General features: G+C 43.6%; 2 protein-coding genes and 1 long non-coding RNA gene across 13 annotated transcripts in view; 1 reads left to right on the top strand and 2 right to left on the bottom strand.

The window, feature by feature from the left end:
- Positions 1-2,504: 2,504 nt before the first annotated feature.
- On the bottom strand, positions 2,505-8,765 carry si:ch211-198p11.6 (metallothionein-2). Of its 10 annotated transcripts, XR_004763060.1 has the most exons (6): positions 8,304-8,751; positions 7,894-7,972; positions 7,661-7,771; positions 6,234-6,371; positions 4,781-4,908; positions 2,505-4,726 (listed from the first exon to the last, which is right to left on the bottom strand). XR_004763060.1 is itself a non-coding variant. In XM_035398216.1 (5 exons), the coding sequence occupies exons 2-5, from the start codon at positions 7,897-7,899 to the stop codon at positions 4,822-4,824; spliced, it is 342 nt and encodes a 113-aa protein (XP_035254107.1). In that variant the 5' UTR covers positions 7,900-7,972; positions 8,522-8,742; the 3' UTR covers positions 2,505-4,821. The 10 variants fall into 10 exon arrangements, 8 of the variants coding, with proteins under 8 accessions (XP_035254107.1, XP_035254106.1, XP_035254105.1 ...); XM_035398216.1 differs by having other exon boundaries at positions 2,505-4,908; positions 8,522-8,742; XM_035398215.1 differs by having other exon boundaries at positions 2,505-4,908; positions 8,511-8,742.
- LOC118216761 lies at positions 7,660-14,589 on the top strand. The gene is made up of 2 exons (XR_004763063.1): positions 7,660-7,854; positions 14,491-14,589. It is a non-coding gene; the product is annotated as an uncharacterized LOC118216761 (long non-coding RNA).
- A 372-nt stretch (positions 14,590-14,961) lies between these two features.
- The window catches only part of LOC118216733 (transmembrane protease serine 9-like), a 29,226-nt gene continuing 18,249 nt past the window's right edge, over positions 14,962-25,938 (bottom strand). The window contains exons 7-19 of one of the 2 annotated variants that reach the window (XM_035398173.1): positions 25,720-25,756; positions 24,759-24,953; positions 24,293-24,564; positions 23,854-23,993; positions 23,321-23,597; positions 21,713-21,875; positions 21,248-21,519; positions 20,530-20,669; positions 20,013-20,271; positions 19,174-19,345; positions 17,691-17,950; positions 16,178-16,275; positions 14,962-15,860 (exon numbers count right to left, since the gene is read on the bottom strand). In XM_035398173.1, the coding sequence (XP_035254064.1) occupies positions 15,513-15,860; positions 16,178-16,275; positions 17,691-17,950; positions 19,174-19,345; positions 20,013-20,271; positions 20,530-20,669; positions 21,248-21,519; positions 21,713-21,875; positions 23,321-23,597; positions 23,854-23,993; positions 24,293-24,564; positions 24,759-24,953; positions 25,720-25,756 (2,633 nt within the window). In that variant the 3' untranslated portion in view covers positions 14,962-15,512. The remainder of the gene's footprint in view (positions 15,861-16,177; positions 16,276-17,690; positions 17,951-19,173; positions 19,346-20,012; positions 20,272-20,529; positions 20,670-21,247; positions 21,520-21,712; positions 21,876-23,320; positions 23,598-23,853; positions 23,994-24,292; positions 24,565-24,758; positions 24,954-25,719; positions 25,757-25,938) is intronic. The other variant, XM_035398172.1, reaches the window with a different exon arrangement.

The following is a 25,938-nucleotide window of genomic DNA, read 5'->3' on the forward strand; positions in this document are numbered from 1 at the left end:
TAGGAGTTTCGACGCAAACAGGTGCTGGTCACGTAGTTGAGCACACATCAGGTCTTGTCACGTTGGGAATGGCATTGCCTGAGATAACTAACCGCAACCAGAGTAATACAATCTGCGCACTGTAAGTTTCTGAGAGGAATCCTGACCTTTTATTGACCTTTTCTAGATGGGGCGGGGTCAGAGGGATTGGATCGCAAAGGTCACAGCTGAAATATTTTCTGTTTGTCTCCATGCAGTGATGCCTTCTTCTCCATATGTATTCCTCCTGTGCATTATGGACCTCATGGAACCACGGCCTGATATTCATCATCAGTAGCAACATCGCTGCAATCATCAGATCTAAAAACATCCATGTGATGTCAAGCCACATCTGAACTTTATTCATGGTCTTATGCTCACACTGGAATATGGAGCACTTAACAATGAACTAGCTTGGGAATGGCAGTGCAGTACAATGGTTAGGGAACTGGGCTTGTTGCTCAGAGGTTGTGGGTGAGATTCAGTTGTACCCTCGAGCTGGTTAATTTGCCTGAATAGCTTCAGCAACCATCCAGCTGTGTAAGTGGATTGTATGTCTAAAAAGGTTTCGGTTGACAGGCTCTGATAAACACTGAGATGTCATGCGATTTATGACCACTTGCTTAGCTGCCCTCAGTCAGAGCAACTTATGCTACTTACACATTTACCTAATGCACTGCATTGCCGTATGTGGACACCTGACATCCAATATCTCATCCAAAAGTATGGGCATTATTAATGGATATCAACTCCATATTATGGAGTTGGTCCACCCTTTGCTGCTATAATAACCTCCACTCCTTAGGGAAGGCTTTAAACTATATGCTGGAGCATTGCTATAGGGATTTGCTTCCACTCAGCCAGAAGAGCATTAGTGAGGTGGGGCACTGATTGGGCGATTAGGCCTGGCTCGCAGTTGCCTTTCCAATTGATCCCAAATGTGCTGGACGGGGTTGAGGTTCAGGGCTCTGTGCAGAACAAAAAAGTTTTTCTACACCATTCTCGCCAAAACCATTTCAATATGGACCTTGCTGTGTGTCCGGGGGTGTGTGCTCAAACAGGAAATGGCCTTCCCCAAACTGTTGGGGAAGCACAGAATCGTCTAGAATGTGATCGTATGCTTTTGCATTAAGATTTGCCTTCACTGGAACTAAGGGGCCTAGCCAAAACCACGAAAAACAGCCCCAGACCAAGGGGTGTCCCAATACTTTTGGTCATATAGTATACACACTAAGTGCCTTGCTCAAGGGTACAACAGCTTTGCCCCACCTGAGCCTTGAACCCATGAACCCTTTATTTTTAAGCTGGTTGCTCACCTCTCTACTGCCCTGCCACCCCAATAATTATCCAATAATTCAGTCATGTTCACAAACACAATGTCATGTAGACGATGGCCCACAAATCCTTTGAGTTAGGATGGAACGTGAAGTCCGGATGCATCCGGGAAATTTCACACGCCAGGTTGCGGACCTCGACTTTGCCCGTTACTAACATTTATGCATCAATATCTGCCTCATTATGCATTCCAAACAATATTCTCATAATAATAATAATGTCTTATTAGTTTTATCCTGTCCACACAAACACAAAAGCTGTTCCAAACGTTCTAGTCGCTTCTCTATACAGAGCACAATTTCCTAACTAGAGTTGATGCAGTAACTGAATGAATGTGTGCTTTGCAATGATTCGTATTTGTTTAGAATAAGGGTAGGCAACCGTGTTCCTTGACTGTCAGAGGTTTTCCATCCAAACCCATAACCACATAATTGGATTAATTATTAGGCTTAATCAACACAGGTGACCCATGTGCTGGAGGTACTCAGTGCTTCACATTCAGGCTCTGAATGTTCACTCCTGCTCTTAATAATCCATCACGCCCTGGGAATCGGACTCAGATGGAACTAAAACCAGAAACGTCACTGGGGCTCCAGGACTGGGGCTGCCAACGCCTGGTTCACTATCAGCTGAACTACATACTTTTGCAAATCCGAACATTTTAGTTAATCTGACCTACCTGCCTCTCTAAAAACCTCTAATCTCTAAAAGCTCAATTAATGCCTTGCTTAAAGGTGATTTCATGTCAGAATTGTTTTTTTAATTTTATTTTAAAAAAAAGTAAATTACTCAAGTATGACTATCTCAGTGGTCAAAGATCTCAAACTCTTAAAAGCAAACTTGGTGTACATTAAAGTGGTCTTTTAAATGTGTTTGTTATATCACCACGGTACCGCTCAAGGTCAACAGAATCTGAAAAGCTATTTGTGTACGAGCATGCGTCTGGACCTGAACTCCACCACTCGACCCCTGACCTGAACGCACTAAGGAGAGGCCACTATCCGGCCGGTGTTTACATTTAGAACTGCACACGCCCAGCATTGCCTGTACCAGAGATCTGACAGTAAATTAATTTTTTAAAAGGTGTCTTTACTGTGGAAGGAATGACTTAGTTTGGGAATTAAAAATACAAGAGGCGGTGTGTCAAACTAAAGAAAAAAATGCTCAGTGTGTATTTAAAAAAAATGTTTTTTTATTTGAATAAAAAATATGTACAAGGTATTCAAAGATAGATCACGAATTTAAACATAAAAATGGATTTAAACTAAATACTTGGAAAAAGCTAGAACTATTGACTATGTAGAAATGTTATGGCTGCTCTCAAACAGTTATTAAGGCCATGGACAGCAGCTGTTAATGACCAGCAGTTGTACAGTAATTTCTTGAACACATGTTGAGCTCATGTGTTCAAGTATTTTAAAAACAATTCATAAGAAAAGGTTTGTCAGTCAAAACAACTGCCTTAGAATAGTCAAAACGGCAGATATTTACAAAATAATAAACAGCACTGGGAGACACTGGTGTACATTTTGAACGGCACTTATGTACAGTTACCTGCAGAATGAGTTTTTAAAAGTCTAATTCTGCCAGAATTGTGTGAACAGACATGTTGATTCACAAAAATGTGCCTGTAAACTGTGCATTTCAGAAGGATGAACCATAAACTGCAGCTGACAATGCAAAGCCATGTCAAGTTTAATTAATGTGTGCATGCAGAAGTGTGCTTTGAGAGCATCTGCAATGTTTCAAAGTAAACGATTAAGATTTCATGCTGACAAATTAAGGCAGAGGTCTCAAACGCCAGTCCTGGAGAGGACTGCAGTGTCTGCATGTGCAGCAACTAATTAAAACCTTGAGAACAAGGGGTGTGTGAACAGTTTAGCCAACCAGTGACTTAAACGAATCACTGGTGCTGAAACACACCAAAAGCCAGCAGGCGCTGCGGCCCTCTAGGACTGGAGTTAAATCTACAGACACTGCAGCCCCTCAGCACTGGAGTTACATTTACAGACACCGCGACCCACCAGCACTGGAGTTAAATCTACAGACACCGCGGCCCACCAGGACTGGAGTTAAACCCGCAGACACTGCGGCCCTTCAGGACTGGAGTTAAACCCGCAGACACTGCGGCCCTTCAGGACTGGAGTTAAATCTACAGACATTGCGGCTCTCCAGGACTGGAGTTAAACCCGCAGACACTGCGGCCCTTCAGGACTGGAGTTAAACCCGCAGACCCCGCGGCCCTCCAGGACTTAAGTTTGACACCGCTGAATTAAAGCATCATTAATGTTTGGGAAACTATGATATACTTTTGTTCAGCTGGTCTGGCACGTGCGCGATACACTTCCACATAACGCAGTAAGCAGGTTGTGGATCTCGTGTAGATAGGAGGCATATCCTGCAGTCATCTGTGACATTTTCAGCTTGACGAGAAGAGGCGAATGTGTTACTGCAAATATTGATTACAGGGATCAAGAAAATGTTTTCGGGTCACCAATCAGTGTTGCTATTTACGTGCAGATGTGCCAGCCTGTAGGTGCTGTTTCAGGAGTCTAGAGTTCATTTAAGCGCAGTGTTAGCACGGTGTTAGCACCAGTCTGTACATGCTGTTTCAGGAGTCTGAGCTCATTTAAGCGCAGAGTTAGCGCCAGTCTGTACGTGCTGTTTCAGGAGTCTGAGCTCATTTAAGCGCAGTGTTAGCGCCAGTCTGTACATGCTGTTTCAGGAGTATGAGCTCATTTAAGCGCAGTGTTAGCGCCAGTCTGTACGTGCTGTTTCAGGAGTCTGAGCTCATTTAAGCGCAGTGTTAGCGCCAGTCTGTACATGCTGTTTCAGGAGTCTGAGCTCATTTAAGCGCAGAGTTAGCGCCAGTCTGTACGTGCTGTTTCAGGAGTCTGAGCTCATTTAAGCGCAGTGTTAGCGCCAGTCTGTACGTGCTGTTTCAGGAGTCTGAGCTCATTTAAGCGCAGTGTTAGCGCCAGTCTGTACATGCTGTTTCAGGAGTCTGAGCTCATTTAAGCACAGTGTTAGCGCCAGTCTGTACGTGCTGTTTCAGGAGTCTGAGCTCATTTAAGCGCAGTGTTAGCGCCAGTCTGTACGTGCTGTTTCAGGAGTCTGAGCTCATTTAAGCGCAGTGTTAGCGCCAGTCTGTACATGCTGTTTCAGGAGTCTGAGCTCATTTAAGCGCAGTGTTAGCGCCAGTCTGTACGTGCTGTTTCAGGAGTCTGAGCTCATTTAAGCGCAGTGTTAGCGCCAGTCTGTACGTGCTGTTTCAGGAGTCTGAGCTCATTTAAGCGCAGTGTTAGCGCCAGTCTGTACGTGCTGTTTCAGGAGTCTGAGCTCATTTAAGCGCAGTGTTAGCGCCAGTCTGTACCTGCTGTTTCAGGAGTCCAGAGCTCATTTAAGCGCAGTTAGCGCCAGTCTGTACGTGCTGTTTCAGGTGCTTCTGCGTGGTCTCCAGGCTAACCGCTATCTGAACTTGATCTCGAAGCACAGGCAGTTGACGGACTCGCAGTCGGGGGGCTGGCAGGTGCACGCGCAGTCACACATGGCGCACTGCGGGAGGAAGAAGAAAGGGATTATGGGCCGGCGGCGAGCAGACCAGAGCAGAACTACACGCACTCTCACTCACAACTGCCAACATCATCAGCACAAAAAACACTTTCCACAGGGGCGTCACGCTCCAGTCCTGGGGGGGCCACAGTGTCTGCTGGTTTTTGGTGCGTCTCAGCACTTTAAAAGGAAAGAAATTACCCCACGTCACCGAACGCGTACGTTCTTTATGATGTTTATACTACAAATCCTGGCTCATTTTCACACGCGTTAGATCACACGTTTTTACAGTTCTGTCTGTCTTGTCGAAAGCAGCCTTCTGTTTCCAGTCTGGTATGTAGCAGATGTTCTCCAGATCACACGATTTACATGCAGCCTGTTTGCAAGGCGCAAAGCACTTCAGTGCCTCGCTATGGGGCAGTGCCCCAGCTCGGAATCGAACCCACAACCTTCGAGCGACAGGCAGAGACTGTGCAATGACCCACCGGAAACGCAGGAGAGGCCGCGCGCGCCGTCTTTCAGGCGAAACTTACAGACGGGGACGCTCAACAGACGCGGCAAATCGCTCGACCGACAGTTACCCGCGCGAGCCGTCTATTTCGAGCCGGTGACGCCTCCCCGAGACCACGAATGCCGATGTCCATCCCTTTCATAATAAAGAGCGGCGTTTTTTTCCACCTGTCGTCAGATGTGACATGTCAAACCTGTGCTCATAAAGCAGGGCATTACACAACGCGAGCTCTGGGTGTTTGCATTGCCGTCCGCAGATAATATAAAAAAAACTAATTCTTTTCCTTTTTGTGTGGCTTGCTCCTTTAAAAAGCAAATAATAGCAATTCATGAATGTGAATGATTGTATAAAGAGATTGCACACTCTGTTTTTGTTGCCCAAACGTGCAGTTGGCCGAAAGGAAACTTCACACATTGGCCCACCAGGACTGACAGCCCTGTTCTACCACAGCTTCAGCTTGGTCACGAACACCAGGGTTTCTCTTGCACAGGGAGACCTTTGGCGTGCAGGGCCGAGCACCGAAGCGGAAACGCCGGAAAAAAAGAAGACGGGAAATGCTAATCATGCGTGACGACCATCACGAGTGACCGTGAGCGCTAGCCCATTGTTGGGGACGCCGAAGAGCCTGTTCGTGGCAGGAGAAAAAATTAGATTGCATTCACAGAGGGAGGGGGGCAGGTTTGGTGGGGGGGGGAAGTGGCACTCACAGAGGGAGGGGGGCAGGTTTGGGGGAGAGGGGGGAGGTGGGGAGCGGCACTCAGAAGGAAGGGGCCAGGTCTTGCAGGGGGGCGGGGTGGGTGGGGGCAGCGGCACTCACAGAGGGAGGGGGGCAGGTCTGGTTGAGACAGGAGCGCAGGGACGGCGGACGGCAGTCACATGACTCCGCACACGCCAGGCAGTATTCACAGGGGCTGACGTCAGCACAGCAGTCACAGCACTGAGGGGAGCACTGGGCCTACGGGGGGAGACAGCCATCCTCACATAGGCATCCGAGACAGGAAAACGCGTTCAGCTGCACGTTAGCCTCGCACGTCTGTGAAGTACCTGACAACAATCCCAAAGATACACTCTGCCACCATACTTACAGACTCCTCCGTTTCTCTGACCGGTGGCGCAAGTTAAATATAACCGATAGCCAGCCCTCTCGAGTGGCAAAAGTTTTTTTATTTTTCCATTCCTCTCAAACCGCAGTGGACTGCAGCGCGCGAACATAGCGCCCCTTGTGCACATATAACGGTCCACGGTGGTCTGAGAAAAATGAAAGAGCGAGTGTTGGCTTTTCCACTCTTTTCGTAACCTGCGTGTGGAGCAACACTCGGCTCGGTAAGCTAATGCTCAGCTGTGGAAGCCAGAAAATCTGTGGTTGCTGCCCTGCTATTTAAAAAGTCACGCACTCCATGTGTAAACACAAAGGCGCAGCCAGCTTTTTTTATGAATGTATCTGCTCATATAGCCTTATAAAGTTATTCTGTTCACGCACCAAAGTACACAGCCGCGCTGAGCAAACTCACGTTTGCTAGGGGTATTGCACAGTCAGTGCTCTTCTGCAACAGAAGCAGCACGTGATGCCTGAACAGAGCTGTAAGCATATGTAAGGAACCTACAGTGAGCTCCATAATGTTTGGGACAAAGACTATCTATCTATTTATTTATTTATTTTATTTTGCTCCGGATGCCACAATTTTAAGTTTGTAATCAAGCAACTCACATGTGGTCAAAGTGCAGATTCTCAGCTTTTATGCCCCATTTGATGTTTGTAACTCATTCGTCTACTGTCTTGTGTAACGTTGTGTTTTTTGTCAAATATTATGGTGCCCTGAAATGGGGTGACTACGTATAAAAAGTACTGTAATTTCTACATGGTGAAACCAAAATGTATAATAATACCCTTTAAATAAAATCAGGAAATATACACTTTAACCACATGTGATTTGTTTAATTACAAATATCTGTGTCCCAAAAATTATGAAGCTCATTCTATATATGTCTGTACAGGTTAGCTTCATAAATGCATTGTGCCGTTTTCACTATCTAACACACATGCTAAAAACACCTCTCAAGTACAGCTTGAACGTTACATACTGTTTAGGTTTCACAAAACATTTTGCAACGATAACACATTTTTGCAAAAGTTACAGATGTGTAGACAGTGTACGCTTTTAAGAGATGAATGGTTTGGCTTGTTAACAATGAAAACATTTTGTTACGATTTACAACGGTTCAATTCGTGGTCACCCGTCTTACTTTAAGGCAATGTCGACACCAAAGCGCCACCAGCAGCATTAGCAAGTAGAAACTGACTGCTATAATCAGCACTGCTGGTAGAGGGATGGAGAGAGACCACACTGACAGTACCTGAGGGATGAAGAAACGACAATATCTGAGACGGGGACTCCACAGCTATGAAACGTTTCAAAAACCATCACAATGGAGGACAGGTATTAATCAGACAGAAACACCAATATTAAAATTCTTACTGTCATGGCCACTTCTTCCACCAACCAAAGTTAGTTAGCTAGCTAACCAGTGTGCTCATTCATGTCAGATCAACGAATCCTGTAGAAAATAAAATATGAACGGCAATTAGTTAACAAGCTAGCTAGTTGCCAGCCAGTAACCAAAACGTCGTGTTTCCGCAGATGTATGTGATGTATGTTAACGCTGTATGATCTGTTTCTAACTGTAAGATAATGAATTTAACTAAGTAACCTTCAACTAGCTTGGTGAATGAATTAGCTACCTAGCTAGATGTGGTAAGATTCACAACTAAGTCAGACTAACTAGATAGCTAGCGTTAAAGCATTAGTAACACCAGGCACTATTTTACATCACACAAGATAAATTTACTGAATGACAAGCTCAAGTTAGCTATAGCAGGGTAACATACTTGTTAAACAAGCGGATGCTAATGTTAGCTATCGCATGGAGAGCATGACGAAAACAGCCAAGTAGTATTTTACCAAATAATTGCTGTTTACCATTGGGCTACCATGCTAACTGAACCTCTAAAAGCTAGCTAAATTAATTGTTTATTGTAGTAGACTAGATAATACAATTTAGACGCTATCACTGGCACGTTAAATCGTTTGATTACCAGCTAGCTACCGTTTCGTGGCTGAAACAACTATGTTGTCATAGAGACAACAGTCAGTTGGAAATCCTTAAATCATAAAGAGAACCCTTTTTTTTGTTAATTCAGTAGTTCCGGTACTCGTGGAGTTATAGGTAAACTAAAGAGTTCCGGTCCGGTCGAATTATGGTAAAAAGAGATATGGGAACATAGGCCTATTTCACAAGATGGCGACCAAAACCGGATGTAGGGATACTTTGTTTCCGGTTACCGTTGCTACGGACCCAAGTCTTCTGACAGAGAAAAATTGAGCCTAAACAGCGACGTGTGGTCTCACAGTCCCTGATAGCTCTGCCAAAGTTCACTGTCCGATGTTATCCGCATTGTCGAAGCATTGCCAGTGAACGTTAAGCGGTCTAAACTGGACAAGGGCTATAAATTATTTTTTGAGAAGTTTATATTCGGTTATGAAGGTAAGTATAACGTTAGATCTGGTTCACAAGAAAGCTAAATAGCTAGCTTGCTAACCACATCAAGTTAGCCGATTAAAGAGATGTTGCACTTCGACATAACATACATTCTTTTCTGGAGGCGACTCCATTGTGTTTTCGTAGCGTGAAGCAACATCTGCTGTCCGTTAACAGCGTCTCTGTTCCTCTCGGTTGTCCCGAAAATGAATGAATAGGGAGCCTGACACCTGTGAGGAAAAGCGATTCTGTTAACGTTGACGGTCAGCAGGGGAGGCAAATGCTATGTAAGTACAATGTGTTAGGCTCCACAAAATTACTTATGTTATTATACCGAAGTGAAATATCTCTGAACTGAGTTTTGTACTACCGTTACTATTTTGTGACATGCTGTTTGTGCTGTACTTGTTCTAATAAAGATTTATATTGCTTGTCAGATCGCCTGTGTAATGGTGTTCAGTTCACTACCGAGCTGTTTGTTTTCATCGCTCATAAAAACTACCTACACATTTTTAAATCAGCTGATATATCTTAAGTAGGCTTGTCGCGATGTCCGTCAATACATTTTGTAATTACAATTAACAACTAAAATAAACGTGCATCTGCAGTTTCAACATTGAATATCCAAATATGTGCTTGCTAACAAGCTAGCTGTCTAAAATGTAATTTGCTAATCATAACATAACATATAGCTCGCTAACTGATTTTATGACATTCCAAACGTGTTTTTGACAATGTTGTCTTGATTATATAACCAAGGACAAAGTATTCACACACATGAATTATTATTTTTTGTTTCTCAAAGAGTGGTAGAGCCTATGTTTGGTGGAACTGTCATGGCAGGCGCACTGCCGCTAGCCATCTTTCCCGAATATATAAATTCAATTCTGAATATATAAGTACAATTCCTGAATATATAAATTCAATTCTGAATATATAAGTACAATTCCTGAATATATAAATTCAATTCCCGAATATATAAATTCAATTCTGAATATATAAGTACAATTCCTGAATATATAAATTCAATTCCCGAATATATAAATTCAATTCCCGAATATATAAATTCAATTCCCGAATATATAAATTCTCTTCTGAATATATAAGTACAATTCCTCAATATATAAATTCAATTCCTGAATATATAAATTCAATTCCCGAATATATAAATTCAATTCCCGAATATATAAATTCAATTCTGAATATATAAATTCAATTCCCGAATATATAAATTCTCTTCTGAATATATAAGTACAATTCCTCAATATATAAGTACAATTCCTCAATATATAAATTCAATTCCCGAATATATAAATTCAATTCTGAATATATAAATTCAATTCCCGAATTTATAAATTCAATTCTGAATATATAAGTACAATTCCTCAATATATAAATTCAATTCCCGAATATATAAATTCAATTCTGAATATATAAATACAATTCTGAATATATAAATTCAATTCCCGAATATATAAATTCAATTCTGAATATATAAGTACAATTCCTCAATATATAAATTAAATTCCCGAATATATAAATTCAATTCTGAATATATAAATACAATTTCTGAATATATAAGTACAATTCCTGAATATATAAATTCAATTCCCGAATATATAAATTAAATTCCCGAATATATAAATTCATTTCTGAATATATAAATTCAATTCCCGAATATATAAATTCTCTTCTGAATATATAAGTACAGTTCCTCAATATATAAATTCAATTCTGAATATATAAATACAATTTCTGAATATATAAATTCAATTCCCGAATATATAAATTCAATTCTGAATATATAAGTACAATTCCTCAATATATAAATTCAATTCCCGAATATATAAATTCAATTCTGAATATATAAATACAATTTCTGAATATATAAATTCAATTACCGAATATATAAATTCAATTCTGAATGTATAAGTACAATTCCTCAATATATAAATTAAATTCTCGAATATATAAATTCAATTCTGAATATATAAATACAATTTCTGAATATATAAATTCTATTCTGAATATATAAATACAATTTCTGAATATATAAATTCAATTCCCGAATATATAAATTACAATTCCGAATATATAAATAACTCAGTTTATAATCAGGCATATCACAAGACAGCCATTTTTATTTTTTGAATAATTTTTTTTTTCTTCATGGGCTACTTCATGGGCCATTTTCGTACCGCACTATAGTCTGAGTTGGCCTGCCGCTAGCCATCTTTCATAACAGGTAAAGATGGCTAGCGGCAGTGCACCTACCATGACAGTTCCACCAAACATAGGCCCTACCACTCTTTGAGAAACAAAAAAATAATAATTCATGTGTATGAATACTTTGCCCTTGATTATATAATCAAGACAACATTGTCAAAAACACGTTTGGAAACACTGTCATTGCTCATTTTAAACTGAAAGAGGAAACGCATCTAGCTAGCTAACTTAGCCAAGCACCTCAAACACCGACATCGCGAGTTATTCAGAATTTAAGCAGCTCATCTGTACTCTTTGCGCAGTTTGGAGAAGTGTCTCAGGTTGTAAACGGGAGCAGGGAAACGTTCGCCTGGTTGAGAGCCTCGGCAAAATAGCATGCAGACCTCTTCCTCCATAGTTTGGTGTGCGCTGGAACTTGGAATGTCATAACATATAGCTCGCTAACTGATTTTATGTTATGATTAGCAAATTACGTTTTAGCCAGCTAGCTTGTTAGCAAGCACATATTTGGATATTCAATGTTGAAACTGCAGATGCACGTTTATTTTAGTTGTTAATTGTAATTACAAAATGTATTGACGGACATCGCAACAAGCCTACTTAAGATATATCAGCTGATTTAAAAATGTGTAGGTAGTTTTTATCAGCGATGAAAACAAACAGCTCGGTAGTGAACTGAACACCATTACACAGGCGATCTGACAAGCAATATAAATCTTTATTAGAACAAGTACAGCACAAACAGCATGTCACAAAATAGTAACGGTAGTACAAAACTCAGTTCAGAGATATTTCACTTCGGTATAATAACATAAGTAATTTTGTGGAGCCTAACACATTGTACTTACATAGCATTTGCCTCCCCTGCTGACCGTCAACGTTAACAGAATCGCTTTTCCTCACAGTTGTCAGGCTCCCTATTCATTCATTTTCGGGACAACTGAGAGGAACAGAGACGCTGTTAACGGACAGCAGATGTTGCTTCACGCTACGAAAACACAATGGAGTCGCCTCCAGAAAAGAATTTATGTTATGTCGAAGTGCAACATCTCTTTAATCGGCTAACTTGATGTGGTTAGCAAGCAAGCTATTTAGCTTTCTTGTGAACCAGAGCTAACGTTATACTTACCTTCATAACCGAATATAAACTTCTAAAAAAATAATTTATAGCCCTTGTCCAGTTTAGACCGCTTAACGTTCACTGGCAATGCTTCGACAATGCGGATAACATCGGACAGTGAACTTTGGCAGAGCTATCAGGGACTGTGAGACCACACGTCGCTGTTTAGGCTCAATTTTTCTCTGTCAGAAGACTTGCGTCCGTAGCAACGGTAACCGGAAACAAAGTATCCCTACATCCGGTTTCGCCATCTTGTGAAATAGGCCTATTGGGAAGGGAATGTTCAAAAAAATAATTTAGAATTCATACTATGGCTCATAGATTTGGACAAAAATGTTTGTGTGCGCTGAGAGTACTTCAAAGGGTAACTTGCCCGGGAATAGTTTTGATAAACGTTTCAGAAAGAAAGAAATATCATTTTAAATTTTGATTTTGAAATGAAAACATATATGAAGACAATATATCCTGAAATAAAAAAATATTGGCAATGAGGTAAATGGTCATAATTCTGTTGTGTTGTATCAATAATAATTGAACATAATTGTTTACAGCAAAAAGGGATTTGGAACATTCTGTCTGCCATTTCCAATCCGTTTTGAGAAAATCTCCATTAAAAATTATTGTTCTAGATTAACATTATGCAAAGGAAAACAAAGAGAATCACATTTTAAGACTTGGGAACCAGGTGCAATTAGGTAGTTATGGGCAATAACGCTGTTTCACATAGAGAAGTATAAAGTACATAAATACGCCTGAATAATTGAAAGGCTTGTGATATACCTTCTGGTGCACTGAGAGAGCTCTAAAACTAGAAATTTCAGAGCTCATCACTCTTCCGAGGGCTACTTTTATTATAATAACCATGTTCTAGAAAATATGTTTGACACACTGACCTAGTGAACATCTCTCCAACTTACTCAGTCTAACTGAAGATGCATCTTAATCACACTAATTCAACCCTGGTCTAAACGGTAAACTCCTGGCCACCATACTGTCCTTTCTGTTAAAAATCCCTCCTCCTGGTCTTTTCTCAACCCTGCCCCCTAGTGGTGGTGGAATGAGCTTCCCACTACAGTCAGAACAGCAGAGTTGCTACCCATTTTCCACCACTTAGCCTACCAAGAAATGCAACTTGGCTGAGCATTTTGCCTGTGTTTGCTAGCGGTACCTATGCTAAATCTAAAATCATATCCCCTAACCCATTTGCTTCCTAATGGACGTGCATTGTCCATTTACCTGTTGCACCTGTTATGGCATCTGCCATGTTGTAAGATATACTGACCAAAACTATTGCCTGTGTCTGTATGACTTAGTATTGGCACTGTTCATTTGACTAAACCTGTACGTGTCCACTCACATAAGTCACTCTGGATAAGAGCATCTGGCAAATGTAAACATGTGGATGTATAGTGAAACTAAATAAACAAACACTTAGGACCTTAGTATGATCAAGAACATCAAGAAACATGTTTCTTAGAATCTTCCTGGATTCATTTATTTATTTATTATATTGTACATCCACTTTTAGGCATGTGGATGTACAAAATAAATAAATAAATGCTTTGAACCTTAGGATGATCAAGAACATCAAGAAACACATTTAATTAGACTGTTTTTATATTATTTTTATTTATATTCAATTATATATATATATACAACACCTGAGTACTTAAATGGCTTCAGATATGATTTCTATGGAGATGATTAACAATTTACCAAATTTTTAATAGGTATACAGAAGAGTGTGTATTGCGTAGAGCACATTTCCATTCCAGGCGCAGAATAATCAAGGCAGTAAAATTAATTGTGAATTATGAAAATAATACAGTATTAATAAAAAAAAGTATGAATTCCATGTGCAATGTTAGTACAGTACTATAGGGATTTGGTGATCTGTTAATTTGCCATACTATGGAAATTACACTTTATGGTCTTTACACAACAGCCATCTACAGTCCACCAGGTTGTGCCATGCAGCTACACACTGGCCAGCCAGGAGTACTGCATATGCTTCTGAAAGCAAGCTTTCCTCAAGAGTTCATTTTAGAGTCATTAAAAATAGAGTTTTATTGTTGTAAACATTTAAACACATGACTATGTTCATGTATTCTCTTGGTCAGCCGTGTTGTCCTAATGGAGTGTAATATTGAGCTCTGCATAGATACCCAGCATGTCCTCTGCCTGGTAACAGGTACCACAAGTAAGGGGCAGAGCGGCCCCTACTGGAGAAGGAAGGAAATGCGCAGTAGAACAGAAGAGAGCCCTGTTACTGACAGGGTACTGAAAAGCTGTAAAACGCCAAAGAAACCGTCACCAGTGATGCCAAGCAGCCCAGAAAGCATCTTCAGACCAGCTAAGCTTTATTCCTTTGGAAGCTGGGGAGGGGTGTGCAGTGGGGGTTGGGGGGTCTTAGTCTATGCAAGCAATTTATTCTGTAATTCAGATAAGTTTGTTCAGTGTCTCCCATCTGACGGTGACGGCTACGTTGTCTTCCCTGAGATATTGCGCTGTCCATAAATTATCTATACACAGGATAAATATAACAATGAAAAACCCAATTTACTTCAAAAGCATACATTGACAACTCACCAACAGAGCAGCAGTATTTATAAATAAAATTATCTCTGGTGCAACAGGTGAGTGAATGTGTCACTATTCTTCACACACACACACACACACAGTAATACAGTCTGTTCTAAATATTTTGTGTCATCAAGTGTTTACTTGTTCCTCCATTTTATATCACACAGTACCATAGCTGCAACTTACTACTGCAGATTTAAAAAACACACACAAGTGCACGCGTCCCTAAAAACACACACTGCAATTCCACGAGGAGTCACTATTGCACAGTGAGGATGCCCTGGAGATTGAAACCCTCCCTCCTTCCCTGCATAGGCCTGAGGAAACCCCGCCCACAGCAGGCACCGACAGCGTCAGGATCCGCTTCTGAACTGTGGAGTGCAGCACTGCCCCAAGACTAGTGCTTTTGTTTCCTGTGAGCTTAACCATGAATGAATGAATATATGAAGAATACATTCAAAAAATCTGCCACTGAACCTGTCCATAAGCATCTCTGATATAACCCGGGTAAAGTTTTCTTGAGTGTAATATATTTTATGCATTCTTGGTATATTTTGGAAAGTTTGAAAAACAGTAACAGGTTAGTGGTACCCTAGCCAGCCAGTACGCAGCACAAACAGCTGCATGGTCCTAGCTTGAGCAACTGGACAGAAAGCCAAGGAAGAGAGGGAGTAGGAGGACGGAGGAGAGAGGGAGAAGGTGAGCGGCCTCGCTCGTCGTTTTGGAAACGGAGGGGCCGGAGGGGCCGGAGGACGGTGCTGGGGTGACGGGGGAGGCCGGGGGAGGGAAGCTGCCCACGTTCTCGCGGAGGAACATGGAAAACGTGGCGGTTTTGGTGAAAACCTGGACAGCGGGGTCCATTCTGCTTCTGCTGCTGCTGCTGTTCTGAGTGGCATTACTGCTGCCGTCCACTGTGATCACTGCCAACTGGACCCAGGAATTTCCCTGCTTACACACCAAGGGCCCGCCCTCATCTCCCTGGAGACGGAAACGCACACACACATGCACACGCCCGCACACACACACACAAACACGCACACGCACGCACACACATGTACACACACACACACACACATGCACACACGAACAGAAGCACACACAAACACGCACACGAACACACATGCACACGCACACGCAAACATGCACATGCACACACACACACACACACGGGGCAGAGAGTGAGAGAGAGAGAATGAGAAATTACACATGATATACAAGGTGTCACACCAAATAAAGTAATGAATCGTGTCTGAGGACAGAAGGGCGGTTGAGGGAGCGCTGTGCCGTGTAGTCACCTGCTGCAGCGGCAGAAGTTGAGTGCAGATGTTGTCGGAGGAGGAGCCGTTCCCACAGCTGGCTATGGTGGTCTGGAACTCCTGCAGAATTTGCTGCGCTGTAGAGGGGAGTGTGTGTCACTCAACACTGATCCACTCTGCTCAGGCCACTGAGATACTCAACACTGATCCACTCTGCTCACAAAACTGAGATACTCAACAGTGATCCACTCTGCTCAGGCCACTGAGATACTCAACACTGATCCACTCTGTTCAGGCCACTGAGATACTCAACACTGATCTGCTCTGCTCACAACACCGAGATACTCAACACTGATCCACTCTGCTCACAGCACTGAGATACTCAACACTGATCTGCTCTGCTCACATCACTGAGATACTCAACACTGATCCACTCTGCTCACAGCACTGAGATACTCAACACTGATCCACTCTGCTCAGGCCACTGAGATACTCAACACTGATCCACTCTGCTCACAGCACTGAGATACTCAACACCGATCCACTCTGCTCACAGCACTGAGATACTCAACACTGATCCACTCTGCTCACAGCACTGAGATACTCAACACTGATCCGCTCTGCCCACAGCACTGAGATACTCAACACTGGTCTGCTCTGCTCACAGCACTAAGATACTCAACACTGATCCACTCTGCTCACAGCACTGAGATACTCAACGATCCACTCTGCTCACAGCACTGAGATACTCAAGACTGATCCACTCTGCTCACGGCACTGAGATACTCAACACTGGTCTGCTCTGCTTACAGCACTAAGATACTCAACACTGATCCACTCTGCTCACAGCACTGAGATACTCAACACTGATCCACTCTGCTCACAGCACTGAGATACTCAACACTGATCCACTCTGCTCACAGCACTGAGATACTCAACACTGATCCACTCTGCTCACAGAACTGAGATACTCAACACTGATCCACTCTGCTCACAGCACTGAGATACTCAACACTGATCTGCTCTGCTCACAGCACTGAGATACTCAACACTGGTCTGCTCTGCTCACAGCACTAAGATACTCAACACTGATCCACTCTGCTCACAGCACTGAGATACTCAACACCTATCCACTCTGCTCAGGCCACTGAGATACTCAACACTGATCCACTCTGGCCAGGCCACTGAGATACTCAACACTGATCTGCTCTGCTCACAAAACTGAGATACTCAACACTGATCCACTCTGCTCAGGCCACTGAGATACTCAACACTGATCCACTCTGCTAAGGCCACTGAGATACTCAGCACTGATCCACTCTGCTCAGGCCACTGAGATACTCAACACTGATCCACTCTGCTCAGGCCACTGAGATGCTCAACACTGATCCACTCTGCTCACAGCACTGACCAACGTTTCCCAGCATGCGTTCAACCACAAACCCCAGGTTAGATACAATAGGTCTCTGCATATTGTAGGACCAGCAATGATAGCGGTAACTGCACGCGGGGGAAACAGGAAACAGGAAGCCGTTCTCACGCGTGCGCTCACCTCCTCCCTGGCCGGCTCCCCAGCCGGTCACCCAGCACTGTGTTCCTACGCCAAAGCCCGTGCCGACGAGGTCCACGCACACCGGCTGGATGTAGTCGGTGAGCGTCGGCTTGCCGGCCAGCTTCAACAGCGCTACGTTGGCGCCGGTCCGGTTGCTCAGGGTGATGTTCGACACGTTCACGGCCATCTGGAAGGGGTTGGATCCGTTCTGGCTCAGACGACCCAAAAACACGGTCCATTCCGCAGGGTTGGGATTGGGGCTACGGACGGGAACGAGTCCCAAAAATTTAAAGGCTGCAATCTAAATCATTTTCAGTAGTTATACCATATACAAAGAGACAAACAAAACGTCAAAAAGCCAAGTGAACTCAAGAACACAGAAACAGAAACGTTCATCAAAACGTCATCTCATGTTGTTTCTGTTTCAGTTCTGTCACTGCCAAATTCACATCATTCCATTTCTCGGGGAATAAATTAATGGTGGTGTTTTCACTCAAACCTTCACAGGATATGTTGTTGTTCCATTCCATTTATCCTGGTGCCTTTAGGCTGAAATCGCGTTTCTCCAGGTGCTTTAAGGCAGAAATCGCATTTCTCCTGGTGCATTAAGGCTGAAATCGCATTTATCCTGGTGCTTTAAGGCTGAAATTGCGTTTCTCCTGGTTGCTGTGCTCATGGCTTTGTCCGAGCTGACATCCAGCTCTACGGCAGTGTCTCACGACCCCCGCGTGCTTATTGGGGGAGGTTCATGGTCGGTAGAATGTTTGTGACAGAAGAATATGCATGCAGGAGTGTTTACAGATTCCACACCAGGAAAAATATGACCTGGACTACTCCCAGACGCGATTCAGAGCAGAATCATTCTCACCCAATTCATATCTGATCTCTTCTGCTTGGACAACGAAAGGGGGAAATTGTTCGTTGTCAATTCAGACGGTTCCAGAAATAAATTGAAATTCAGTTCATGAACTGATGACAGCCACAGCAACTGAATTTCCTATTCATTTTCTGAACTAACTGAATTGAAATGGAAATCACTCCATATCTGGTGGAAACTCAGAACAGACCAAAAACAGTCAGTCTCAACAAGTATTTTAGTTTCATAGTTTGTCCTTGTCTTATTTCTACGTTTTTGTCAAAAAGGACAAGCAAACATCCATCCATCCACGCTGGGGGGGTGCTGGAGCCTATCCCAGCATGCATTGGGCAGGAGGCTCAAATATACCCTGGAGAGGTCGCCAGTCCATCACTGGGCAATCACACCACTCCTACACTCACTGACAAGCAAATAGTGTCAAGCAAATAGTTAAAACAAGCTAATATTTTCTCCCAGAGATTTAAAAAAAAAAAAAAAAGGTTCTAGGTGTCATTACAGCCCTAAATACATTTACTCAGACAGATATTTTTTGTGGAGGATGCATTGGTGCGGGTGTCTACCTGCCAGGTCTAGGCAGCGATGCGACGGGTCCGCTTGGGTATTTACCTGGAGAAACACTGTGAGGCGCTCATGACGAACTCCTCAGAGACGAGGGTGCCCCCGCAGACGTGGGAGCCGTTCCTTTGCAGACTGACCTGCCAGGGCCACGCCCCGCTCGCTGCCAGGCCACTCCCCGCACCAACGCGGCTGTTCAGGGGAGCGCTGCCGCACACCACAGCTGAAGGACGGAGGAAAGAGTTACTACAACACCCAGAATGCATCAGTCAGGATTCTAACTCAACCTGTGCGTGTGTGTGTTTTAGTGTGCGTTTTAGAGGTCTGAGGCTGCCGAAGCTCAACCCAAACCAGCCCAACAAGCTCTGGCCAAATTTGAAGCCCGCTGCCCGACAGAACATGATCACAGTAATAACCAGCCCACGACACCATACAACGTAATAGAACAGAAGACAATGCAGTATTCACCACAGGAAAGCTGCCAGGGAAGTGCTTGTGTGGGTGCAGAGCAAAGCTTCTAGTTTTTTTTTTATACTCAATTAGCAAATTAAAACATCTGTAACTGAGCTCTCACGCTTAGTTAAAACACGTTTTTCCATGGGTTAAATAAGTTTGTCACTTGACCACTGCAACACACAGCACATGAGCTACGTCGTTCTTTCTGTGTGTCTTCATAAATTATGTTTGTGAATGGAGGAATCATTAATATTTTCATGTTCGCTGTTATTAGATTAGGCTAGCTAGCTAGGTTTAGTGCCTGTTTGCCTTTTGCTAAACGCGACGTTAAAGAGTTTAAAGAAGTTAATGTAATTGTTTGATCTGAATGGGCGAAATGGCTCCTATGTGCCATGGCGTGCCTATAAGGGTGCAGGTAAAAGCTTAACACTCACGCTTGGGGGTGGTGGAGGGTACGATGGCAGGCAGGCCTGGGCATGTGACGCTGTCGTCACTGTTCGTCCCGCTGGATGTGAATCTGACGAAACCTGGGGTGTTAGTCGTGATAGTGGACGTGATCCAGGCCTGATAGCGGGACACCCTGGCGTAAACCCCCGGAAAATTAGGACGCGCGCAGCCAACTCCGAAGCTGACGACTCCTGACTGGACCCAGAGCGAGCCCTGCTTGCTCACCATCGGACCCCCGGAGTCTCCCTGCTCACAACAGAGAGAGACCCTCAGTACCACTTCCCCAGTTTGGATATTTTTTTGTTTCTGTGAATGGGTTAATTTTTCACATACAGTATATCAATAACGTAATGACTTAAATCACAGTTTTAACCCAGCACCATAGCCTCATTCTGACTAACTTGAAATATCTCTACGTACACACCATTTCAATGTGTAGATTAGAGATGATCTTTTCCTTTAACAGCCTCTTTCATAGGTGTAAAAACGTGGAAGATATTGCACCTGACATGGAGATTTGCCTCCTTCCAGTATGCCAGCGCAGATCATGTTGCTGGTGATGATACCATCTCCATATAGGCAGTTACACTTTTGGTTCCCCACCACGGGAAGTTCTACCTCCTGCAGAACGTTAGCCAGCAACCCTGCAGAGACACAAGATCAAAACTTACACAGGCCTCTATGAAGGAGCAGTGAGTCCTGCTGTAGACGGGAAGAGAATACAGCGGGTTACACGCAAGTGATATTATTAGTTTAAGTGCAGAGTGGCAGTAATGCCATTATGAGCAATTCTGTATGTCTGCATAAGAGCCAAGAAACAAACCACCTCACATCAAAGCTTCTGTTAAGGTAAAATTGTGACATGTATTTATGTGTCTGTGCGAGACCTGAAGTCATCAAACTGGGATCGATGCTTAAAAAATAAGATGAAATGAGTTAGCATCTGTGTCAGGCTGCAGTAACCACACAGGCCCATGAGATGTTCAATTTGCCGCGTAAACTTCAGATGGGTGTGTTGATTGGTGAGACATTCCAGATGGATAGTTATTGATGTTGCCCGTAGTGCAAGACACAGACAGGCGCAGTCACAGAACCAGAGAGAGAGTGAGCAAGGGAGTGAAAAATTAAAAATCAATTCATCAGGCACCATCCAGAAACATTCATTGGTCGACGGTGGCTTTAAATCGGTCAATCGGCGATGAGCTACGATCGACTCACTTACCACCTTCGATGAGTCTGCCGAAGCCGGTGACCCAGCTGTCGGTGCCGTTATAGAAGGTGCTGCCGTCCGCCGCCAGGCATACCGGCAAAATGTAGTCGCTGAAGCCGACGGTGGAGGACAGCTCCAGCAGGGCCATGTCGTTGTCCAGGGCCGCGCTGTTGTAATCGGGATGACGGATGATACTTACTACTGTTCTGTTCTGTTCATGTGGGTTGGTGCCCGACTGGACTTGCCGACCCACATAAACGAGCCAGTCTGCCGGATTAGAGTTGCTGAGGAGACAGAGAGAGCAAAAGGCGGTAAAATAGAATTCAGAACTGATGTTAAACTGTCACCGCAGCCCTCAATTCCTCCGCGCAGAATGGCTTCCAAACAAATGGACAGCCGTCAGCAGTATCACCGTATTACTGGAATTTCTTTAATGGTCAATTCATATTTATGAAAAAATTACCCATAATTCCTCACCTCCTGAAGCAGTGAGCAGCAGACAGCACCCATTTGTTGTTGATGAGAGACCCTCCACACACATGACTCCCGCTCAGATGCAGACTGGCTTGCCAAGGCCAGCTTCCCGGTGGGGCGTCCTCACCCCCCACAATCCTGGTGTTGAGGGCCGGCCTTCCGCACACTTGCAGACAAAAAGACAGAGGAGCATGAAGGCTGAATGATCAACAGCCACACTTCCACAGTCAGCCCAGTCAGGTTAAGCCCTCTTGTCAAACGCTCTTCTCTACTTCCTTCTCCATCGTTGGGTAAAATATCTCTCTAAATCCCACCCACGCAAGGCCTCGTTTGGTGTTCACGCCATATTTCATTGAAACATGCGTTAATACATGAAGCGAACCGTGATTACCCTGCCTTCAATCTTAGCCCCTCCCCCACTCCACCCAAATCATAGACAGTTTTAGCAGAGACTGGTCAGGTGCTAGCATTAGCCGTAATGCTCGTACAAATGAAGGGTAGCAACAATTAGCAAATCTTCCATTCGTTGTGATTGGCCTCACTATGGATTATGGGTAATTTTGCTACGAAGGAGTGCTCAGCCTGTTACTGGCTGAAAAAATGAATTGAAGTCAATTGGGAACTTCATTAAGGATACAACTTAAACCCTGATAACAGCGATTAGAAATATTTTATTCCCATTTTCTCTTCATGCACAAAAGAAAACTTGTGTGCCCCAATGTATGGCAAATCATGAGGCGTGACAACTAATATTTATCCAGCTGAAAATGCGGTTTTGACATGGTGCTCCACTTTTGGTGCTGCAATATTTTATTATAACAGAAGTATAATGGCACCTTATATTAGGGTGAACATGGTATACAGTGTAAGCCTGAAGGAAGTGTTCTGTAAGACATTGATAGTCGTCGTCGTATTCATATTTTTATTGTCGTCTTTCTGCCAACTGAGTTAGACATTATAGACTATATTATGTATATAATTCTGAATATTTAAACATAAAAGTAACTAGTTACTTCAAAAAAAACTATTTGAAATTGAGTTACTTTTAGCCATGTAGTGTATGTGGACAGCTGACATCCAACATCTCATCCAAAATTATGGGCATTAATATAGAGTTGGTCCACCCTTTGCTGCTATAACAACCTCCACTCTTCTGGGAAGACTTTATACTAGATGTTGGAGCATTGCTGCAGGGATTTGCTTCCATTCAGCCAGAAGAGCATTACTGAGGTTGGGCACTGATTTGGCAATTAGGCCTGGCTCACATTTGGCTTTCCAGTTGATTCCAAACGTGTTGGATGGAGTTGGGGTCAGGGCTCTGTACAGGCCAGTAAAGTTCTTCCACACTGATCATGACAAAACCATTTCTTTATGGACCTTGCTGCATCGTTCTTTCTGTGTGTCTGATTAAATTATGTCTGTGACTGGAGGAATCGTTGATATTGTCATGTTCGCCGTGAAAAGATCACGCTAGCCAGCTAGGTTTAGTGCCTGTTTGCCTTTTGCTAAACGCGACATTGAAGAGTTTTAAGAAATACATGTAAGTGTTTGATCTGAATGGGTGAAATGGCTGCGTGCCTATTAGGGTGCAGGTAAAAGCTGAACACTCACACATGGGGCTGGGCGTGGAAGGCCGGGTGGTGATGGCTACGATGGGAGGCAGGCCTGGGCATGTGACGCTGTCGTCACTGTTCGTCCCGTTGGATGTGAACATGACGAAACCCGGGGTGTTTGTCGTAATAGTGGACGTGATCCAGGCCTGATAGCGGGACACCCTGGTGTAAATCCCCGGAAAATTAGGACGCGCGCAGCCATCTCCGAAGCTGACGACTCCTGACTGGACCCAGACTGAGCCCTGCTTGCTCACCATCGGACCCCCGGAGTCTCCCTGCTCACAACAGAGAGAGACCCTCAGTACCACTTCCCCAGTTTGGATATTTTTTTGTTTCTGTGAATGGGTTAATTTTTCACATACAGTATATCAATAACGTAGACTTAAATCACAGTTTTGACACAGCACCATAGCATCATTCGGACTAACTTGAAATATCTCTACGGACACACCATTTTAATATGTAAATTAGAGAAGATGTTTTCCTTTAACAGCCTCTTTCATTAGTGTAAAAACATGGAAGATATTGCACCTGACATGAATCTTTGCCTCCTGTCAGTAGGCCAGCGCAGATCATGTTGCTGGTGATGGAACCGTCTCCATATAGGCAGTTACACTTTCGGTTCCCCACCACGGGAATTTCTACCTCCTGCAGAACGTTAGCCAGTGACCCTGCAGAGACACAAGATCAAAACTTACACAGGCCTCTATGAAGGAGTAGTGAGTCCTGCTGTAGACGGGAAGAGAATACAGCGGGTTACACGCAAGTGATATTATTAGTTTAAGTGCAGAGTGGCAGTAATGCCATTATGAGACAATGCTGTTTTGTCTGTATAAGAGCCAAGAAACAAGCCACCTCACATCAAAGCTTCTGTCAAGGTAAAATTAAAACCTGTATTAATGTGTCTTTGTGAGACCTGGGATGGATGCTTAAAAAACAAGATGAAATGAGCTACGATCGACTCGCTTACCGCCTTCGCTGAGTCTGCCGAAGCCGGTGACCCAGCTGTCGGTGCCGTTATAGAAGGTGCTGCCGTCCGCGGCCAGGCATACGGGCAAAATGTAGTCGCTGAAGCCGACGGTGGAGGACAGCTCCAGCAGGGCCATGTCGTTGTCGTTGGTCGCGCTGTTGTACTTGGGATGACGGATGATACTTACTACTGTTCTGTTCTGTTCATGTAGGTTGGTGCCCGACTGGACCTGCTGACCCACATAAACGAGCCAGTGTGCCGGATTTGAGTCGCTGAGGAGACAGAGAGAGCAAAAGGCGGTAAAATAGAATTCAGAACTTATGTTAAACTGTCACCGCAGCCCTCAATTCCTCCGCGCAGAATGGTTTCCAAACAAATGGACAGCCGTCAGCAATATCACCGTATTACTGGAACTTCTTTAATGGTCAAATTCATATTTATGAAAAAATTACCCATAATTCCTCACCTCCTGAAGCAGTGAGCAGCAGACAGCACCCATTTGTTGTTGATGAGAGACCCTCCACACACATGACTCCCGCTCAGATGCAGACTGGCCTGCCAAGGCCAGCTTCCCACTGGGGCGTCCTCACCCCCCACAATCCTGGTGTTGAGGGCCGGCCTTCCGCACACTTGCAGACAAAAAGACAGAGGAGCATGAAGGCTGAATGATCAACAGCCACACTTCCACAGTCAGCCCAGTCAGGTTAAGCCCTCTTGTCAAACGTTCTTCTCTACTTCCTTCTCCATCGTTGGGTAAAATATCTCTCTAAATCCCACCCACGCAAGGCCTCGTTTGGTGTTCACGCCATATTTCATTGAAATATAAGTTAATACATGAAGCGAACCGTGATAACCCTGCCTTTGACCTTAGCCCCTCCCCCACTCCACCCAAATCATAGACAGTTTTAGCAGAGACTGGTCAGGTGCTAGCATTAGCCGTAATGCTCGTACAAATGAAGGGTAGCAACAATTAGCAAATCTTCCATTCGTTGTGATTGGCCTCACTGTGGATTATGGGTAATTTTGCTAATTTTGTTTTGACATGGTGCTCCACTTTTGGTGCTGCAATATTTTATTATAACAGAAGTATAATGGCACCTTATATTAGGGTGAATATGGTATACAGTGTAAGCCTGAAGGTTCTGTTCTGTTAGACATTGATAGTCGTCCTCGTATTCATATTATTATTGTCTTCTTTCTGCCAACTGAGTTAGAATCATTATAGACTATATTATGCATACAATTCTCAATATTTAAACATAAAAGTAACTAGTTACTTCAAAAAAAACGATTTGAAATTTAGTTACTTTTAGCCATGTAGTGTATGTGGACAGCTGACATCCAACATCTTATCCAAAATTATGGGCATTAATATAGAGTTGGTCCACCCTTTGCTGCTATAACAACCTCCACTCTTCTGGGAAGACTTTATACTAGATGTTGGAGCATTGCTGCAGGGATTTGCTTCCATTCAGCCAGAAGAGCATTACTGAGGTTGGGCACTGATTTGGCAATTAGGCCTGGATCACATTTGGCTTTCCAGTTGATTCCAAAAGTGTTGGATGCGGCTGAGGTCAGGGCTCTGTACAGGCCAGTCAAGTTCTTCCACATCGATCTTGACAAAACCATTTCTTTATGGATCTTGC

Source organism: Anguilla anguilla, chromosome 17, assembly GCF_013347855.1.
Source record: "Anguilla anguilla isolate fAngAng1 chromosome 17, fAngAng1.pri, whole genome shotgun sequence".
NCBI classification, from domain to species: Eukaryota; Metazoa; Chordata; class Actinopteri; order Anguilliformes; family Anguillidae; genus Anguilla; species Anguilla anguilla.

Excerpts from the sequence above, each read along its gene's own strand:
- si:ch211-198p11.6 (XM_035398216.1), bottom strand. Across the intron at positions 6,372-7,660 it reads GGTGTCGACATTGCCTTAAA|GCCCAGTGCTCCCCTCAGTG; the intron begins GTAAGACGGGTG and ends CTCCCCCCGTAG. Across the intron at positions 4,909-6,233 it reads AGACCTGCCCCCCTCCCTCT|TGCGCCATGTGTGACTGCGC; the intron begins GTGAGTGCCGCT and ends TTCCTCCCGCAG.